Source organism: Lonchura striata, chromosome 29 (assembly GCF_046129695.1).
Source record: "Lonchura striata isolate bLonStr1 chromosome 29, bLonStr1.mat, whole genome shotgun sequence".
NCBI classification, from domain to species: domain Eukaryota; kingdom Metazoa; phylum Chordata; class Aves; order Passeriformes; family Estrildidae; genus Lonchura; species Lonchura striata.
In genome coordinates, this window is record NC_134631.1 from 3,741,576 (window position 1) to 3,761,331 (window position 19,756).

Below are 19,756 nucleotides of genomic sequence, written 5' to 3' on the forward strand. Positions count from 1 at the left end.
ATTGATAATGTAGAGGCCAGGGATGAACTCCTGGGAAAAATGGCAATGCCTAATGCCAACCCAGAAACCAAAAAGCTTCTCGGAGCTCTTCCCCAAGATCCAGAGCCACTCATCCCACAGATGGTCGACACCTGCACTAAGGCCTCTTCTTCAGAAACTGCTTTAGCCCTGGCCGTGAGCAAAGGGGTGGGGGAGGCAGTGGTGCCCATTAACAACGAGAGGTGCTTGAACTGTGGCCAGTTCGGCCATTTCCAAGCAAACTGCCCTCACTGGCCTCCTGTGCACTTTAACTCACCTCGCTGCCCTCTCCAGAACACCTAGAAATGATCAGCCCTCGCAGCGTCCGGGAAACGGGCGGGGAGCGCGGCGCGGTCCCGCACGGAGACAACGAGCGGCAGCCGCGGCCCCGGGGCCGAGGGCGGGCGGGCGAGGCCGGCGGGCGGGCAGCCCCGCCGGGGGCGGCTCAGAACCGCAGTCCTGGGGCGAAACTGCCGCCCCCGCCCCGCTGCTGCTCCGGAGCTCCTGCGCCCGCAGCGTCCGCGGGCACCGGCCGGGACAGAGCCGGGAAGGAGAAGGGGCCGAGCCTCGGCGCGGCCGCCAGCGCCGGGAGCGGGACGAGCCCCGCACGGCAGCGCCCCAGCACCGGCGCCACGTCCAGCATCACCAACACACACGCAAACCCGCTGGCCAGGGTAAAAAAGTCCTTGCCTTGAACGTTCTGGGGACAGGAAATGGTTCAATGTCAAAAACAGATACGGTTTAATAACCCAGAATTACAACAAACAAGATGTGTTTGTTCAACAGACTGCTATAAAAAAGAATAACCCCAGGAAATAACTCCACAGTCTAGGAGATGGAGAAATTGTGGAATTTAATATAATACAAGGAAGAAAAGGCCCCCAAGCAGCCGATGTGACAGGACCTGGTGGAGTTCCAGTGCAAGGTGGCAAACATGCACCAAACTGCAAACCTGCAAAATATTACCCATGTCATGGAAGTCCTCCACACTCCTATTGAGGAAATAAAACCCAAAACCAACAACCAAATCCCAGCAACAGCCCAAAAGCTGAAAGAGCACAGAAGACCAATAAGCCATCCTCCATCCAAGACTCCAACTCCATATCAAAACAACTTTCCAGTCCGATAAATCTCACTTCTTCTAATACCCTTCCCCAATTCCTGTGGCCTCCCTGCCCCCCTCCCACTTTCCCCTTTTCCTTTCCGTTGTCCTATTACCCCTTTTTTATGTTCCCACAAATTCCTACCTCCTTTTCCCCCTTTCCATGGCCTCCCTCCACTAGTCCCTTTCCCCAGAGTTCCTTCATAATACCCGAGGGAGTGTAATTGGGGGGAAAGAAAGGAAGATTTTCCTAAAGTAACTATCTTTTTCTTAAAAGGTAATGATTTCTATTTGGAGTTTCCAACAGGCACACCACCACCTACATTACCTCGTACAGAGTCTGTCACAGCCAGCAGCACTGCCACAGGGGCCAGAGAACCAGTCCCTACTGAAGGCTCCTGACTCCATCTCCTGATAAACTGGACTAAGAAAACCCCACATCCCTCCTGCCAGCTCTAAGAAAATCTATTTGGACATTAGAGACTCAGAATTGTTTGCATTTTGAAAATTGTCGTATGAGCGCTTTTGATTGTTTTTGTCATTTTGTGTTGATTCAGTTGATCCTCCAGAGAAGCTTTCTTAATAATATAAAAAGGAGAATTGTGGGGACCCTGGGGGGCATTTCCCTGGTTTGGGGAGACGCAGGAGGCTTCCCTCAAGGGGCTGTTGGACTCCGTTTGCTCCTTTCCCTGTTCCTGTGTCTGTTCCTGTGTCCCTGGGCCACTCCCTCCCTGTTCCCTGACTGGGCCTCATCTTTGTACTGCCCAGGGACCAGGGTCACCCCCACCCCGACTCCTCGGGACAGGGAGAGCTGAGAGTTGGAGCAGGGGGATGGGTGTGCTGGGGAAAACCCTGAACATCTCACGGCGTGGCTGAATCAAACATCCGTGGATACCATGCAAAGGCCTTTTCTGCTTCTTTACCCTGGACTCTCCTTGTAGCAGCTCAGGCTGCAACAACTGGGGATCGTCCAGCCCGGATCCTCCCATGGGGATGGAGCTGGAGCAGCGCACGAAGCTCTGCCCCCACTCAGGACACCCGCAGGGCCTCCCTGGTGTGGAAGTGCTGCTGAGTGACGATTTCTGAATTCCACCTGAAGCTCTTCTGATATTCCAAGCACTCATAGGGCTGTTCCCCAGTGTGGATCCTGTCGTGCTGGGTCAGGGTGCAGCTGTGGCTGAAACCCTTCCCACATTCCAAGCACTTGTGGGGCTTCTCCCTGCCATGAGGCTTCTTCCACCAGCTCCGAGCTCCGCCTGGATCTCCGCCCGCCTTCCTGGCTCAGGGGGGCTCTTTCCTCCCCGCAGATCCCTGGGCTGGGTTTGCAGCTCCTCCTCCTGCAGCATCTCCGGGGCTTTTCCTCCTCCTCCATCCAGCCATGCCCTGGGAATGACAACTCCTGGTTTGGGGAAAACCAAGGTGGGAGCGCCTTGGAGTAGAGGCTCCTCCTGCCCAAGTCCATTCCTAGAACTCAGCAGGACTCTTGTGTCCATGAAAATCTCCACAATATCAAGGTTCAGCCCAAAACAACTCTCCCAGGAGTTCCCTATCTCTGATCTCTTCAATTTTGGGGTTCCAGAGGTTTACTTTCCTTGGGATGATGGGGGTCCAATGTCTCCAGGGTTTCCCCCTTCTCAGGTGTCCTGCTTAGGGTTGATCCAGGGGCTGTTGGGGCTCCATGGGGTCCCTTTTCCCCTGATGCTCTACTCTGAGATCCCAGGGGTCCCAGGGGTTCCTCCTCTCCAGGCTCCCCCCCTTTCCAGCCAGCCAGGGGTCCCTCAGCTCCAGGATCGCCCCTCTCTGCTCTCCCCACTCTGGGGGTCCCAGGGGTTCCCCTCCTCTGCTCCCCCGGGGGTCCCCAGGACCAATGTCCTCCCCCTGGTGACACTGGGCAAGGGCCACGTGGACTCCCAAAGATCCCCCAAGGGGCTCAGCTTTGGGGTCCTGCAAGATCCAAACCTACACACACAGAGAAAAAAACCTCCCAGGGTTTATTTGGGCCTCCCAGATGACATCTGGGGCTCAATTCCACAATCTGCAAGCTCCCAACACACCCCAATAAAAAACCCTCTCAGGGACCCCCCCGATAGATTTGGGGCGAGCTCCCCCTCCCCTCTCACCTGCAGGATGAGCTGGGGGCGATGGTCCCGGGGCCAAGGGTGCTGCGGCCTCAGGGGGCACTGGAACCTCCTGTTTTTCCTCCTTTTCTTGCTCCTGCTCCTCCTATTCCTCCTCCTTTTCCTCTCTCCCTCCTCCTCCTCCTTCCTAATCCCACCTCCTGCCCAGTTCCTGCCTTCTGTATATTTAGAGTGGAGCACCTTGCTTGTTTTTAGAGCGAGAACAAAGATCCCAGCGGGAACACGGCTTGCTGGCTTTAGTCAGAAGTAGCAGTGCCTAAAGGTCCTGTTTCCTCTGCTGTGCTCCCGTCCTTGTTCCTCCTCAGTGTTCAGGCTGGGCTATGGGGTGTCCCTGTTTGCTGCATTTTCAGAGCTCCTCCTGGAGCCTTTGGGCAATAGGCTGTGCCCTGGGAGGGTTCTTTGTGCTCCTTTGTGACCCAGGAGAACCTTCCGGGCGGTTTCTGCGTGAGCTGCTGCTGTGATGTCACAGGAGCACTGCCACGTCCCCGAGGTGCTCCCGTGGCTGTGGGACACGGAGGCCTCAGTGTCCCCAGTGGCTCTGGGCACTGCTCCGTGCCGGAGGATCCTCCTGCCCGAGGCATTCTCAGCACCAGCCCAGCCCTGACGGGTGTCCTTGTGTGCTTGCAGGGCTGCAGTCTGCAGACGTGTGCAGCGCAGCCAAAATGATCCAGCACGTGGCTGCTGCAGTTTGCACGCTGTACTCTGTGGCTTATTCGGGCTATTTTTTAACCCACTTGGCACGTAAGTCGAGGTTTTCCCTCGGTGCTGTGGCTTTGGGCTTGCTGTGTGCTTTCTGTTCTTCCTCTGGACCCGAGCTGACTTTGTAACCAAATGGCCATGAAGGCACCATTGCTTTGGGAGAGCTCCTGCCAGCAGCTGCAGCTGAAAAAGGGGGTGTCTGCAGCCAGCGGGGCGCGCACAGCATTTGCAATGAGCCCTGGGGGGTTCTGTTCCCTCCAGCGGGGAGTCTGTGGCAGCAGAGCCGGGAACTCCCTGCCCAGCCAAGAACTGACCCAGCCCAGCATTTTGTGCTGTTCTCTTGCTGTGGGAAGGGACTGTGGCTCCTGGAGGGACGCTGGGAAAGCAAAATGCTCTCTCGGGGTTGCCCTGCTCCGTGGCATTTCCCACCACAGGCAGTTTTTTCCTGACAGCATCTGGTTCATGTTCCCTCTCCCGTTGCAGGGCACCTCATGTGTGGATTCCGAGCAGCTCCTCCTCCGGTGAGTGGGAAAGGAACCTTTGGTGTTTGGAATTGTGCAGCAAGCTGTGAGCTCGGAGTGTGGCAGCCGAGTGCCAGCCTGGGAGGCTGAAGGAAAGTTCCTGTCAGAGTCTTTGCAGCAGCAGCAGCAGCAGCAAAGGGATCCCCAGCAGATTTCTCCTTTTCTGCTGCAGAGCTTTTGAAGGGCTGCAGGTCTGGTTTTGCAGGCAGAGGATTGCTTGCTGGCTTTAGCCACGGTGGAATATGGAATTCCCAACAATAAGTGGCAATGTCGACTTTAGCCCATTGTTAGTTTGAAGGGCTCCAAACCCAATTTCTGCTTAGTGCAGCTGGATGTGCAGCTGAGGATGAATAAGGTGATCACTGAGATAGAACTTCCTGTCCCTCACGCTGCTGTCTGTCCACAGGGCACAAAAGCAGCACCAGCCCCTCCTCTGGCTCCGTCTGCTCCCAAAGAGGAGGCCAAAGAGGAGGAAGACAGCAGTGAGCTCCCCGCTGTTCTGGGGGATGCTGGTGAACTTCCCTCGGTGCCGGGAGATGACAGTGAACTTCCCGCTGCTCTGGGAGACGAGGGCGAACATCCCGCACTGTGGGAATACAGCAGCGAGGCTCCTACGGGGTGGGACAAGGACAGTGGACATCTCCCGGCGTGGGACGAGGGCGGTGGATGTCCCCTGGTGCGGGACGAGGATGGCCAAGCCCCCATGGTGTGGGATGAGGACAGAGGACATCCTGTGCCTTGGAAAGAGGAGGGTGAACTTCTCCCAGCATGGGAAGAGGACAGTGAATGTCCCGTGGCTTGGAAAGATGATGGCGAACCTGCAGCATTTTGGGAAGAGGATGGAGAATCTCCCTGTGCTTGGGAAGAGGATGGAGAACCTCCCACTGCTTGGGAAGAGGACACTGAACCTCCCTGTGCTTGGGAAGAGGACACGGAACCTCCCTCCGCTGTGGGATCCTGGGCTGAAGGTTCTGACAGCAGCACAGCCCTGCAGCCAGAGGGGAGAGGGGAGTGGTGCCTGGTGCAGCTGAGTACGTCTGCTCTGTTCCTGTGTTCAGAGCAGGGGCTGTGTGTGTGTCTCGGCATCAGCTGCAGCCAGCGTTGCTCTGAAGCTGAATGTCACAGGGGCATTTATTGTCCTTCCCCAGCTGAGACCAAGGGGCTCACGGCCCCAGGGAGTGGGGCTGCATTCTGGCTCTGCTCTGGCGGGGTCTCGCTCTGGTAGGGAGCCTCTTCCACGTGGTTTCTTTCAGGGAACATCGTGAGCGTGGAGGATCCTGCCGAGAAATACCTGGAAGTGGAGCAGATTGGCCAAGGGTAAGTGCACGGCAGCTACTTCTGCACAAGCAGCCCAGGGGCTGTGCTGGTGCAGGATCAAGGGAGAAGTCAGGAGAGCTCCAAACAACTTCAGACACTGGGGTGCCATCCTGCTGTCTCTCAGTCCTGATCAGAATTGAGAAGTGTGGTCAGAAGGAGCCGTCACAGGCCCCTGAGGCTGGCAGTGTCCTGCCTGCAGCAAGGAGCAGGACCTGGGTGATCTTCTGTGTCTGGAACTGGATTGCTTAAAAGAGCCACTCACCATCTGGTGACTGTCAGAAAAGAGTTCTCAAGGAGATTTCTTTCAAATATTTTACTTCAAAAAATGTTCTCTGGTCAGCATTAACAACCTAATGGTTTAGAAACAGGAACCAGAGATGAACTAATGAGTGCTCTATTCTAGCACAGGTCATAGAGCCCATACATTCAGCAACAGACACAGAGCTGGTGCACTCTGGGGGAAAATGCATCACCTGCCTGATGGCAGGACCCTTGTGGATCCTGCAGGTCTTAGGCAGGAAATGGAAAAGGATGAAATGCATTCTTTTCCAGTTCTTTAGACACCCATTGCTCACTTCAGGTTTTGAACTAAAGCAATTCAGCGTGGAGATTTCGGATTTGCTCCAGCCCAATTCCTTCGTGTTGGGTCTCAGTTTTCTCTTGCACACCTGCCATGGCAGAGGGCTGGTGGCTGCTGCGCTGTTGTTGCAAGGGTCGATGCACCCAGGTGTTTGTGAGCGCTGCAGGCAGTAGAGATCTCCTGTCTGGGCTGGCTTTCACTCCCAGGGCCTCAAGCGCTGCTTCTTTCTTCTCTGCTGTTTTGTCTCCAGGGCTTTCGGAACCGTTTCCAAAGGACTCGACAGGGCCCCTGGAGGAGAGGTCAGTGCCAACACGCCCAGCACGTCTGGCAGCTCTCCAGGGCTCTCCCCTCTGCTGGGAGCTGTGGCTGCAGCTCTGGGGGCCAGCAGAGCTTTCCTGCACAGGCTGCTCCTCTGAAGGCAGAGCAGTGTCAGCCTGCAGAGCACAGCTGGGACACACTTGGTCCTTCTGGAGTGCCCAAAGAGATGCAAGGAGGGCAGCGGTGTCTGTCAGAGCAGGACACGCTGGCTTGCTCTTCATATCTAAAAGTGTGAATGGATCAGGGCTGGAGACTGAGGCCCAATTTATCTTCACCCCAGCCTCAGACAGGAACACTATTTAGCAGTTTTTCCATCCAGCCTTTCATCTTCAAAGGGTACCTCAAGGCCTAATTAGGGAGAGATCCTTCTTGGGCTCAATTTGGGGCTTTAGTCCCACTTCAGCTGTCCACAGAGAGAGAGGGATAGAAATGAGAAGATGGATGTTCAGGGCAAAGTTCTCTCCAAAACCCTGCAGTTGTTTGGGTCTGGGGTCAGTGACAGCCTGTGACAGGGATCACCTGAGCAATGGATGTGTGTGTTTGCTTTGTTGTGCAATCCCAAACAGAGCAGCTGCATCTGAAATCATGACCAAATCCCATGCAATTGCTAAAGGGTTCCTGGCTGTTTTGCTCTGTTTTCACAGAACCAGAATTACCTCCTGCTTGCAAAATGTGTTTGAATAATAATGAGAGTGTTGAGGCTATTTGAGAAGACTGTAGGTGCAGAGAATGTGGTTAGAGCTGGGAGGCTGACAGCTGAGGGGCCATTTCTGCAGAGCTTGCAAGGCCAAATGTCTCTGGCCATGTGTCCTGTAAGCAGCCCCAGCGAGCAGAGCAATGGGCTGTGGGAGTGGCCCTTGCTGAGCTCTGGTGCCCATCCCAGGGCAGTTTGGCACAGCCCGGCTCCGTCGCTCCAAAAAGCCTCGCCCCGTGTTGGCTGTGGCCTCCTGCCACAGACTCCTCCAGTTAAAGGTCTGCAATGTCCCCTCAGGTGGCCATAAAGAAAATGAGTCTCAGAGGGCAGAACAGGGAACGCGCTGTGAATGAGCTCCTGCTCCTGAAGGACAAGAAGAGCCCCAACATTGTCAACTCTTTGGACAGGTGAGTGCTCCAGGCCTCACCCCGTGCACGGGCCCTGCCTTAACCTTTCCTGGCACCCGTAGTCTGTAGCCCGTTTTGAAAATGCCTGACCCAGCCGTATCTTCCAAAAACAGCAGCCTGGCAGTTCGCTCCCTCCATGTGCTTTGGTTGCTTTGGTTTGGTTTTTCCTTCAAGTTGACCCCGTTTTCTGTATCTTACAGCAAGTGCTGATAAACCACAGCAGAAATTATTTCCATTGGCTTCTTCTTCTCAGCCCTTTTCCATTGATGCAAATGCCAGGAAGACCAGGGCCTTGTTTCAAGAAATGCCTCATTTGTCCATTTTTCACTGGCCTTGCCTGTTTCTGAAGGGACTTTATGAAAGGTTTTCTGATTGCTTTTGTCCCAAGTGCTGCAAGGCCTCCTCCCCTGGATAACCCTGGGAGTTGTGTTGCCTTGTTCTGCAGGGAATGGTGGAACTGATGAGCTCAGAAGCTGAACCAGCTGGGGGCCAGTGTTGTGGTTCCACACTGATCTGGGCTGTTGCTAAACTGCATTTTTCACCTGCTTGCCATCTAAGGCCTCTCCTTTCTCACAGGGGTCTCCTCCGTTAGACTGTGCAGATTCCAAGGACTCTGCAGCCTGGCAGGAATGTCTCTCCATCAGATTCTGTCCTCATGGACAAGTGACCTGGAAACAAAACTCCACTCCAGGCTTTTCCATGGGGGAATTGAGCACTGCACATTCGTCTCCATGTCACTGCTTTTCTCTTCCAGCTTCCTTGTTGGTGGAGATCTCTGGCTGGTGATGGAATACATGGATGGAGGAACTTTGCAGGACGTTGTCAGACAGACACGCATGGCTGAAGGAGAGATGGCAGCTGTCAGTCGGGAGGTGAGGGATCCTGCCTGTGGCTGCCACGGCTTGGACACGATGGTCCTTCCACAGAGGCATGAGAACAGGAGTGGCTCCATGCTCAGGGCTCTGTTTCTCTGTTGTTTTTATGAGCTGGAGAAGAAAGAGCCTCTGCAGTGAACGGCCTGCCAGCATCGCTGCACTTCTGCTCTGTTCTTGCTCTCTTTCCTGCTGTTGTGGCACTCTCTGTCTGTTCTGGATTTGATGTGCTGTTCTCAGCTTTGCCCTGAACCATTTGCCTGGAGCCTGTCTGCTCTGCACTCCTGGCCTGTCACAGCAAAGCTGCTGCTGGCAGAATTCCGACCTGTCCTTTCTTGTGTGATATATTCCAGCCATTGGTTTTTGTCCTGGTGTTTCTTGTTCTCTCTCAGTGCCTGCAGGGTCTGGATTTCCTCCATGCAAACCGGGTGATCCACAGAGATCTGAAGAGCTCCAACATCCTCCTGGGCATGACCGGCTCTGTCAAGCTGGGTGGGTGTTCCTGGCCAGGCACGGCGCTCCCGGGTGCGGCTGTGGGGCTGCTTCCCAGTGCCGGCCAGAGCCCCACAAGGGCTGCTGGGGGCACTGCCCGGCCCCTGCTGCCAGCTGAGAGCGGCTGCCCCTGCAGAGAGCTCCGGAGAGCAGCAGGGTGCCAGGGGTGGCTTTGCTCTGGGTATGGCCCTGCCAGAGGGGCAGGAGTTGGAATCTAAAGCTTCAAGGGAATCAGTAAAAGCCACTTCACAAAAGCTGAGGGTTTCTTTAAGGGTCCAGTTCCACCTTCCCTTGGCTACAGCCCTGAGCACTGTTCCAGCTGACTTCACTACTGCATTCTCAGACTGAGAGTGGGGAGTCTTGGTGCTTGGTTTGCTCATTCCAGCTGCCCTTGACAGTGTTTGTTTCTGTCCTCAGCTGATTTTGGCCTCTGTGCTCAGCTCAGCTCTGAGCAGGACCAGCGCAGCTCCATGGTGGGCACTGCTCACTGGATGGCCCCAGAAGTTGTGACCAGTTCTCCTTATGGCCCCAAGGTGGACATCTGGTCCTTTGGCATTGTGACCATCGAGATGGTGGAAGGAGAACCTCCTTACTTCAAGGAAACGAGGGCCATGGTAAGAGGCAAATTCTCCAGGGGCTGCAGAGCCCTGTGAGCACAGGGTGACCCTGCACTGGGAGCAGCAGCTGGAGGTTTCTGCACCTGGGGAAGGGAATTCCCAGAGCACTCGAGTCTCAACACAAACAAATATTCTGCAGTCTCCAGCAACAATTTGCTTTGGGATTTATGCTGTTCCAGCTCTTCTGGCTGTGAGGATGACCTGAAAATGTGAATCAAGTGCATCAGCTCTTTCCAATGGCTGTGGCAGCACCAGGGTTTGGGTTTTTTGGTTAGCACAGGACAATGAGCTGTGAGCAGCATCTCTGCCAGGGAGGAAAGTGCCCCTGGAGGTGGTCCTGAGAATCCGGGGTCGCTGTGAGCACCTGTGGGTGGGAAGGAAGCTGGCAGAGCGCTGAGTTTGCTTTTCCTGCAGGCTCGCGCTCTGATCCGGCACAACGGGACCCCGCAGCTGCAGGAGCCCCGGCGCCTGTCGGCTCTGCTGCGGGACTTCCTCGAGTGCAGCCTGGAGCCGGACGAGGAGCAGCGCTGGTCTGCCCAGGAGCTGCTGCAGGTGAATGCCGAGCGGCTGAGGGGAACCAGCAGCGCCAGGGAGGGGTTTTCTGCTGGGGCCCCTCCGATAGTCTCCAGCCTTGCTGCGTTCCACACGCAAAGCAAGCAGAATCCTCGCCGGGTTTGGCTTGGCAGGGTTCTTTCGAGGGCATCTGCCCCTGGTGCCCCACAAGGAGCAGGGCCATCTTCAGGCAGGTCCGGTGCTCAGAGCCCTGCCTGGCCTGAGCTTGGATGTTCCCAGGGAGGAGGCACCTCCCACATCCCTTGGGCACCTTCTGTCAGTGTTTCCCCACTCCTGGCAAAAAGATTCTGTCTTTGATCTAACCTGAGCCTGCTTCCCTCTCCTGAGTTTCAGACCATTTCCCTTTGTTCTGTTGCAACAGAGCCTGTGAGGAAGTTGGCTCTGGACAGTAACAGTTCATATCTTTCTTTTTTATTTTTTGGGCAGCACCCATTTTTATCATCAGCCAAGCCTCTCTCCAGCCTGACCCCTCTGATCACCGCAGCAAAGCAACTGAGGGAGCAGCAGAGGAGATGAAGCACTTGAGGACAGCTTTTAGTTACAGTAGTTAGTGAGGACAACTAATTAGTGATGGTAGTTAGCAGTGCTAGTTGGTTATGGTAGTTAGGACAGCCTGTTTGTTACGGCTCTTATGACAGCCTGTTTGGTATGGCAGTTTTTTGAATAAAAACTCTCTTAAACCTCAACTCCCTTGAGGTGTCCCTTCCTCCTCCCTCCGTGACTCGGCTGCCCGGAGCAATGTGAGGGGAGAGTGGACCCAGCCTGGCCCAGAGCTGAGCCCCAGCAGAGCCCTGGCAGAGCCCAGAGCAGCCTCGGATCTGCAGAGTCAGCCTGGGAGGAGGCGCTCGGAGCCTTCTGGGCTGCACCCGACTCTTGGTTACAAACTGCGTGTGCTGGAAAATGCCACCGGCTCTGCCAGAGGGCAGAAGGGGCCCGGGGAAGGCCCCAGTGCTCCCTGCAAGGGAAACACCTGCCCTGGGTTTGTTATAGAGAACTATGTAGTTGGTGGCTTTTGCTCTTATGTCTTGACTTCTGCAACTTATTCTTAATCACAACGATTTTGATACAGAACAGCTTGTAATCACTTTTAACTGCTTTTGCTGTAATATAATTTGTCAGCTTTTTGTGGCCAATGCCCTGGCCCCTGAGTAGCTCATATCCTCAGAACATCATTCTTGGATGATAGTTTAGTTTGTGCACAGTGTGAAAAACATACATACTAGTTTTGGCTTTTGCAAAATATTGAAGTGGATGCCATGTGTTGTGCATTAGAATGTTAACTTTTGCAGAAGTAGCTGTAGTTGTGAAATAATAATTAATGCTTTTATTTTTGTAACTAACTGACAGTAATAACTCAGAGGTATTTGTGAAACAGCCAGTGTTGATTTAAAGTACTTGTGGAAGTAGCTAAAACCGTCTGCATGGCCAGATAACATTTAAGGAACGGGTGTGATGAGGACCCTGCCGCTGACCCTTTGACTGTCAGGAACTGTCTCCTGCTGATGTGGAAACCCAGGTGTCCCAGGGTGAGGTTCTGGTGTTTGTATCCCCAATCGTGGGTTCTGTTCATGTTTGATATTCTGTTCTGTGCTCTCAGAACTGACTCTGAAAGTGAAGGTTTGTTTTGTCTTGTTATCAGCCGGCTCACCTCCCCCCATGGTCTGTTCTCCACAAGAGGCTTGTGCGGGCTGGCTTGGCTTGCTTTTGCTGGCTTTGTTTGCTTGCTCTTGCTTCCGCTCCTGCCTTTGCTTTTTCCTGTTAGTTAGTTTACCTAGGCATTCCAATTTTTTCCCTGGACTGTTTCTTTCCCTTTCCCTTTCCTGAATACCATCCAACCTGCTCTGGACTGGGACCTGGGAACCCCGAGGAGCACTGGGAGCCTGCGCTCTGTGATCTGCAGCAGCCATCCCCAGTGCCCAGAGCAATCCCCAGCGCCCAGACCCGGGCGACCACCCCCAGGAGAGACTTTCTGGATTTGTCATCTCTTCAGAGTGGTGAAAGAGTTTTGTTGTCATCTGGTTTTGTTCATTTTTTTTAGTGCTGGGGATTGTTTTGTTAGTTAAATAAACAGGTTCTTTTCCACTTCTCTCAGAGAAAGTTCTTCCCGAATCAGGTGGGTGGGGAGGAGCCGTGGGGGTTTGTTTTCTGGGGGCTCCTTCCAGAGGAGGATTTGGGGGATTTGCATTCCAAGAGCACTCAGGGTTGCGTGTTGAGGTTATGCCCAAGGGGATCTGGGGTTGGACAACACAGCTGGACTGAAGGTTAAAAATGTCCAAGGGGATCTGGGGTTGGAAAACAGTAACACCTAAAATTCTGCTGGGTTGAGAGACATCCAGGATTAACCTGCTGGGTTGATGGATTAACATTCCATGAGCACTCAGGGTGTAGATATGTAATGTAGACTGTTTGAAAGTAAAAGGTACCTTGTATGTGAGAGTGAAAAATAAAAGTGAGTAAATGTAGATGAATGGAAGTATATATAATGTAGATTGTTTATTTTGAGCTTTACTTTATCTCCTTGGAGGCAGGTGGATTGTGTTGAATGGTATATTGAGAGAAAGGACTTTCTGAGTAGTTGAAAGAACGTGGTATTCAGGTTGTTAGAGAAAGTGGGAAACAGAGGAAGAGGACTTGTGAAGAAACGTGAGGAATGGACTATCACATCTAAAATGGGCAACACCAAAACACACCAAAGGAGTGTTGAAAAGGACTTGCATAGAAAAATCAGCAAAAAGGAGTGACAAGGGAAACAGAGGGCAAGCCTGGATTGAGCACTGTACTCACCAGCGAGAAGATCACACGTACCTGCTGTAGGCAGCAACCCCACAGGCAGGGGAGGTGGGGGTATAAGCCATGCCAGACCTCTGTCATTCCTGTTTCTGTCTCCCATTTGTTGTCTTTTCCCTTCTGAGACAGCAGCAAGATCATGTCACAAATGCTACAGAAAGTATTACATGGAAAGAAACCAAAGTTCCTTTTTGGTACACACACCCATGTCAACAGCCACAGACCCACCCAAATTGAGTACCTGCAGGCAAAATGGGGAAAAACTGCAGTGTACCAGAATAGGCTGGCTTTAGACTGTTTATTGGCTAATGAAGGGGTGTTTGTGGAAAGTTTAATGTATCAGACTGTTGAAAATAGATGACAATGGGGAGGTCATCCTAGAAAAAAACAACCCAGACACCAATCCAAAAATGGGAAAACAGTCTTAAAAACTAACTGGTGGGGTAATGTATTGAGGATGGGATGGTGGAAGAAATGGGGATTCTTCCTTTTATGTGTTACAACTGTTATAAATGAAAATTTGTCCAGCCAAATTAATATGAAAAAATAAAATATTTATTTTGCAATCAAATTGTACATGGCCAGCCACAAGGAAAGAACAGAGCCGAGCCCAGGGTCAGCCCTGGGTGTGCAACAAAGAGGTCAGCCTCAGCAGAGGTTTTCCTCTAAGCCCACACACCTCCATCCTGGCACAAGCAGTTTTTATAGGGAAAATTCTGCCTGAGGCCAAGATTTCGGCAGTCAGTCTTCTCTTCAGAGTCCACATGTTAACAAGATTTTCTGCTTTGGTGATGAGGGAGAACAATTCAGTGTCTGGAGTTTGTTGAATCCCTTGATGAAATTTACGGGAGGGAACGCTGCATTCACCTGTGTCTGCCCAAGGATTTCCATGATATCCATCTCGGGTCCTTCAGGCAAGGATCAGCACCGGGGGTTCCTGTATCTCCCCAGCCATGGCCCATCTCCTGGGGAGCCGCACCTTCTTACTTGTAAATCAGTTTCCAATATACACCCGGTCTCACCTGCGAGGGAGGGGGGGAATCCTAATACAAACGTGTAGAGTGTTAGAGTGTTCTAACAAATATAACAAATATTCAATATCACATATATCATATTAGAAATGGAGCCAATTATATCTGCTGCATATAACAGTATGGTAAATGTAGCTTTGTAGATAAAATGAAGCTTTAGTAGTTAAAAAAGCAACTATGTATGTGTGTGTGTGGGGGTTGTTTAAGGAATGAGATACTCGTTTCAAGGAACACGCAAATTCTCCAGAGAAGAGCAATTTATGGTTTTCTTATTAGAAGAAGCTGATTTCTTCATGCCTGGCTCAGACTTGAAGACCCCGTGGGAATTAAAGAAAGCAGTTGACATACAACAGACAGAGTTTTTTGTTTCAAATAGAATGTATGCATAGCCATGAAGGATATATGAATATGCAACAGTGTATTGTTTTAGGGGTGATTCCTTCATTCACAAGGTACATTCCTCTTGGCTTAAGTGCCTGAGAGCATCTGGACCTCAGATATTCTTTCCTTTTTATTGTCTTGTAATTGTCCTAACTCTAAATTTTTATCAGTCTAATTCTATTCCTATTTTTTTCACCATTTTATTATTAGTAAACTTTTAAAATTCTAAAAACCAAATGATCGGCATTTTTCACAAATTCCTATCAGGAGACAGAGAAACCATTTATCATTTCTAAGGCATCATTAGATTACAAGCTGTCCTCGGAATAAGAACCAACCAGACACCTCCAGCTCCTGACCTTCCTGCCGACCAAGCCACTGAAATGAGGAACACATTTCACCAGGAGATGGGATCAGGTTATCTGTTAGCAGAAAAAGGAGGAGTTTGTGGAAAACTAAATTACTCAAACTGATGTTGGCAAAGAGATGACAAGGGGAAAGTGTTGAAAAAGATAACAAAGGAAATAGGAAAGCAGTTTATGTATTGGTCCAAGCATGTAAAGGATGGGAATGGGACACACTTTCGTGGCTCCCCAGCAGAGCAGGGGTTAAACGTTGGGACTCTCCTGGATTGTCCCCGGAAAGGGCCCATCTCTGCACCAAGCTACCTTTTTTCATTTGTAAATTAGGTCTTTCTTTCTTTGCCAACTGTGGTGTCTCCAGCCCCGGCTGCAGCCACTGGTCATTTAAAACTTTAAGAATCTTTTTCTACAAGCACAACTGACTTGATGTATATTTTTCATAAGCACGAATTATTCCACAACATATATTACAAGGGGCTGCAGAGATCCCCTGCAGGTCCATGGGGATGCAGAGATCCCCTGCAGGTCCATGGGGATGCAGAGATCCCCCTGCAGGTCCATGGGGATGCAGAGATCCCCTGCAGGTCCATGGAGATGCAGAGATCCCCTGCAGCCCCTGCAGGAGCCGGGCTGGAGCTCGGCGATGCCTGAGAGGAGGCTGTGAGCCCGCGGGCAGAGGGGCCCCGCTGGAGCAGCCTGTCCTGGCAGGACTGAGCCCGTGGCACAGTGACCCACGCTGCAGCACTCGGAGGGGGCTGTGCCCAGGGGATGGACTCCGCTCCGAGAAGTTCCTGGAGAAGTCTCGGCCGGGAGAGAGCGCAGGGTGCAGCAGGGAACGACTCCTGTCCCTGAGCAGAGGGAGAAGCCCCGGGGGATGAGCTGAGCATGGCCCCATTCCCTGTCTCCTGCCCTGCCGGGGGAGGAGGTGCAGCTGGGAGCAGGGAGGCGTGGGGAAAGCTGCATTTAAGGCTCTGCACTGACTTCTCCTTCTCCTGCTCCGAGTCTTTGGAGTTTTCTGACAGAAATCTCTCCCCTGCCCCACCCACCCACAGGGCTTGGGGCAGGTTTCCCTTTTCGGGAGAAATCAAAGCGAAGCACTGATGCGCTAACGAGGGGCAGGAGAAGTGAGGCTCCTGGGCTTCCCGCAGAGGCGGAGGCACGGGGGGCGCAGGGCCGGGAAAGCCGTGGCGGGAGGCGCGGAGAAGTTTGTTTGTGTGGGCAGCTCAATCCCGGCTCGGGCCCGGGCCCGTGCCGGGGCTGTTCCTCATCTCCGGCTTTCCCCTCACGCAGCCCGGGGGCGCCGAGAGCGCGGGGCGAGGCGGGGCCGTGCGCAGAGCCCGCCCCGAGCTCGCTGCCATTGGCCGCCGGTGCCGTCAGTCGCAGTTGCGGCGCGCTGATTGGTGGGAGCGGGGCGCGGCGCGGCCCCGGCGGCGGGCTGAGGGCGGCCGTGGCCGCGCAGCGCCGCCATTGGCCGAGCGGCTGTGCGGGCCCGGCAGCGGCGGCAGCGGCCGGAGCGCGGTGAGGCGGCGGCGGCGGAGCTCGGAGGCGGCCCCGGCGCAGGTGGGAGCCGCGCTGGGCTCTGCGGGGGCTCGGGGCCGGCTGCGGGCGGAGGGGGCGGCAGGGGGCTCCGGCGGCTCGCCGGTGCCGTGTCCGGCCCGTGCCGGCCCCGGGCTGAGGGCGCTGCGGGAGCGGCTGCCCGCGGTCTCCTTCCCGCCGGGGCCGGGCAGGAGCCGCTGCCGGAGCAGCGCTGGCTCGGCCCGGCTGCTGTGGGTAGGACAGAGGGGCTGCCCCGCGGCCGGGAGCGGGCGGGGAAATTCCCGTCGCCGGAGGTTCGTGTGCCCGGCGGAGAGCGAGGAGTCCTGTCAAAGTGACTTTATTGCCGAGCAGGGGCAGAGGCCGTGGGGCATTTGCCGTGCGCTCTCTGCCGTGCTTGTAGCCCGCAGCCTCCTTTTTATCCTCATTTTCCCGGCCGATCTCCCTCTGCCTTTGCCCACCGGCTGAGTTCCTTGGCAGGTTCCGACTTCCCGATGCGCCTGGAGCCTGTCCTCGTTAATGTGCACCCTCCTTTTGTAGAACAGCCGATATTCATGGCTCTGTTAAGTCTTTGTTCTTCTCCTCGAAGTTCGGGAATGTGGCGGGACTATGAGCAGCTGTCTGGGTCAATTTGTAACATTTATTGGGACTGATTTTTTCTCTCGTTACTTTATTCTCTACAAGTGCCTGGCCCTATCTCCAGGCAGATTCACTCCTTGACTCTGTTTTGTCCATCCCGGGTCCTCTTTGGTTTTGGGATTATTCTCGGTGCCCTCATTCCCTGTCTTTTTGTAGCCGTTTGTGGATCAGGAGGCCTGGCTGGCACCTGCATCCCCTGGCTCAGCTGCTGGATGAGCTGCACTGCCAAGGTGTGGAGCATGGTAAAAAGATGAGAGTTGCTGCAGCACAGAAGTGGAGAAGGAGCATTTGTTTAACCCCTGGTCTGCTGGGGAGCCAGGAAACCGTGTCCCATTCCCATCCTTTCCATGTTTGGACCAATACATAAACTGCTCTCCCATTTCCTTTGTTATCTTTTTCAGCACTTTTCCTTTGTCTTCTCTTTGCCAACATCAGTTTGAGTCACTTAGTTTTCCACAAACTCCTGTTTTTTCTTCTAACAGATAACCTGATCCCATCCCCTGGTGAAATGTTGTGTTCCTCATTTCAGTGGCTTGGTCAGCAGGAAGGTCAGGAGCTGGAGGTGTCTGGTTGGTTCTTATTCCGAGGACAGCTTGTAATCTAATTATGCCATTTAAATAATAAATGGGTTCTCTGCATTTTGATAGGAATTTGTGAAAAACTCAATCACTTGGTTTTTAAAATTTTAAAGGTTTAATAATAGTAAAAAGGTGAAAAAAGTAATAATACATTTAGAGTAATAAAAATTTAGAGTTAGGACATGTACATGACAATAAAAAACAAAGAATTACGGAGGTCCGGATGCTCAGGCACTTAAACCAAGACGAGCATACCTTGGGATCTAGAGGAATCACCCTTAAAACAATACACAATTAGCTTCTTGTAGTAAGAAAACCATAACTTCCTCTTCTCTGGAAAATTTAGGTGTTCCTTGAGTGAGTATCTCATTCCTTAAACCCCTCCTCCACATACATAGTTTCTCTTTTAACTACTAAAGCTTCATTTTATCTGCAAAGCTACATTTATTATACTATTAATATGTTAATACAGCACAACTAATCAATATGACATAAGACATATAGTAACTATCTGCGTAGAGCCATATAATATGCATTTTTAACAAATTTGTTGGGGTTCCCAGTGGCTGGTCCATGGTGTTGTAGAATTTGTTCTGGTGGCTGTTAAACTTTTCCCAATTTTTGGGCTCTGCCTCAAGCTGGGGCTGCATCAATTGACCCCGTTTTTCTTATTCCATCATCATATACATGAATTCCAACTGATTTCCCTGAACTTGTTATAGCAAAATCCCCAGTGCTCTGATACACTCTGTACAGCACAGACAGGGACAGCAGATGTTGGAGTGGGCAGAGGGATGATCCCCCCCTTATTTTAGTGAAGTTTTCCCAACATTCTCCATTTGCTGTTTCCCTTTGCAGCTTCAGCCATTTCTGTTGCAGAGTCAGAGATCCTCAGCATGGGCTCTGCCTTCAGCTGTGCAGATTCCATCTGTGCAAGCAGGCAGAGCTCGGGGTGAGGGGCAGAGGGAATCAGCCAATTCCTGCCCCAGGCAAGAAGAGCCAGGTACATTGTCCCCACTTTGCCCCAGCAGTGTTAATTTGCATTTCTGAAGCTCCTTCTGGGTGCCTGGAATGCAGCTTCTCTTCCAGCAGCCTCACATGTGCCACCTCCCCCACAACCTGCTGCTTTATTTTTTTTTTCCTTCAAATAATCCATTTAGTATTTGTGACTTAAGGGGTCACCTTTAAATCTCTTCTAGTTTTGTGAAGTGCAGCCTAAAGGTGTGTGTTGAAAAACCCAGACCAAAATTTTGGTATCTCTTACAGAAACATACACAAAAAAATTCCAAGGCAATTCTAATGCTCTAAACTTTGCACTGGAACTGCAGGAAAAAGGAAAACTCCACCAATATGTTTATTGTTAGAGTCAAGGCATTCCTTGATTCTGGCCAGGTTGTGCAACAGAAATCATTCCAGCCCCACATAGCCCGGGTGTGCAGAGAAAATCGTTCCATTACATGTGGGTTTTACTCGAGTTTTCCCAAAATTGATACAGTCTAAAGCAATCTAAATCCATTGGTTTAATGTTCTGTAGTTTCAAGTTGTGCAGTTTTGAGTGTTCCTTTGCTTCTACTGTTAATGAGGTGGGAAGTGCTGGATTTCCTTCTCAGCCTTTTGCAGACCAGGTGTCTGCAGCCCTGCCGGGGGCAGTGTCTGGGGTAGGTGTTGGTTGCTGTTTGCTGCTGGGGTTGATGTTTTGCTGCTGGTCCTTATCTTTGTGGGTATCTTTTGGGCCATTCCCAGTGTGTTGAGGTGTTAAACTCATCTCCACTGAGTGGTGTAACATCCCTTAACAAAACCTTTAACATTTGTTTCCCCAAGGCCAAGGCAAAGCAAGCCTGAGTAGAGAAATCAAAGGTTAACAATGCTCAAGTCTATGAGCTGGTCTATTTTCCATGGATGCACTGGCAGGCAGGGCAGTGTGTGAGTGTGAGTGAGAGCCAGAGTGGAATTGTCCCGGTGTGTCCCCAGCAGCTGTGGCAGTGCAGGCCCAGCGAGCACTGAAGCTGCAGCAGTGGCAGCAAGGGCTGGCCCCGGTGGCTGGAGCTGCCCAAGGAGGGTGGCCAGGCCGAGGATTTCAGCAGAGGAGGTGTGGGC

The 19,756-nt window shown here is 52.5% G+C and overlaps 2 protein-coding genes across 2 annotated transcripts in view; one reads left to right on the forward strand and one right to left on the reverse strand.

The window, feature by feature from the left end:
* Positions 1 to 19,756, reverse strand: part of LOC144247621 (uncharacterized) — a 334,658-nt gene that overhangs the window by 190,510 nt on the left and 124,392 nt on the right. The window lies entirely within an intron of this gene.
* Positions 2,108 to 10,864, forward strand: LOC144247601 (serine/threonine-protein kinase PAK 3-like). The gene is made up of 12 exons (XM_077788893.1): positions 2,108 to 2,174; positions 3,886 to 3,999; positions 4,441 to 4,478; positions 4,885 to 5,184; positions 5,704 to 5,795; positions 6,626 to 6,674; positions 7,685 to 7,794; positions 8,549 to 8,666; positions 9,059 to 9,158; positions 9,576 to 9,772; positions 10,190 to 10,327; positions 10,775 to 10,864. Exons 1-12 carry the CDS (start codon positions 2,108 to 2,110, stop codon positions 10,862 to 10,864), a joined length of 1,413 nt encoding a protein of 470 aa, XP_077645019.1.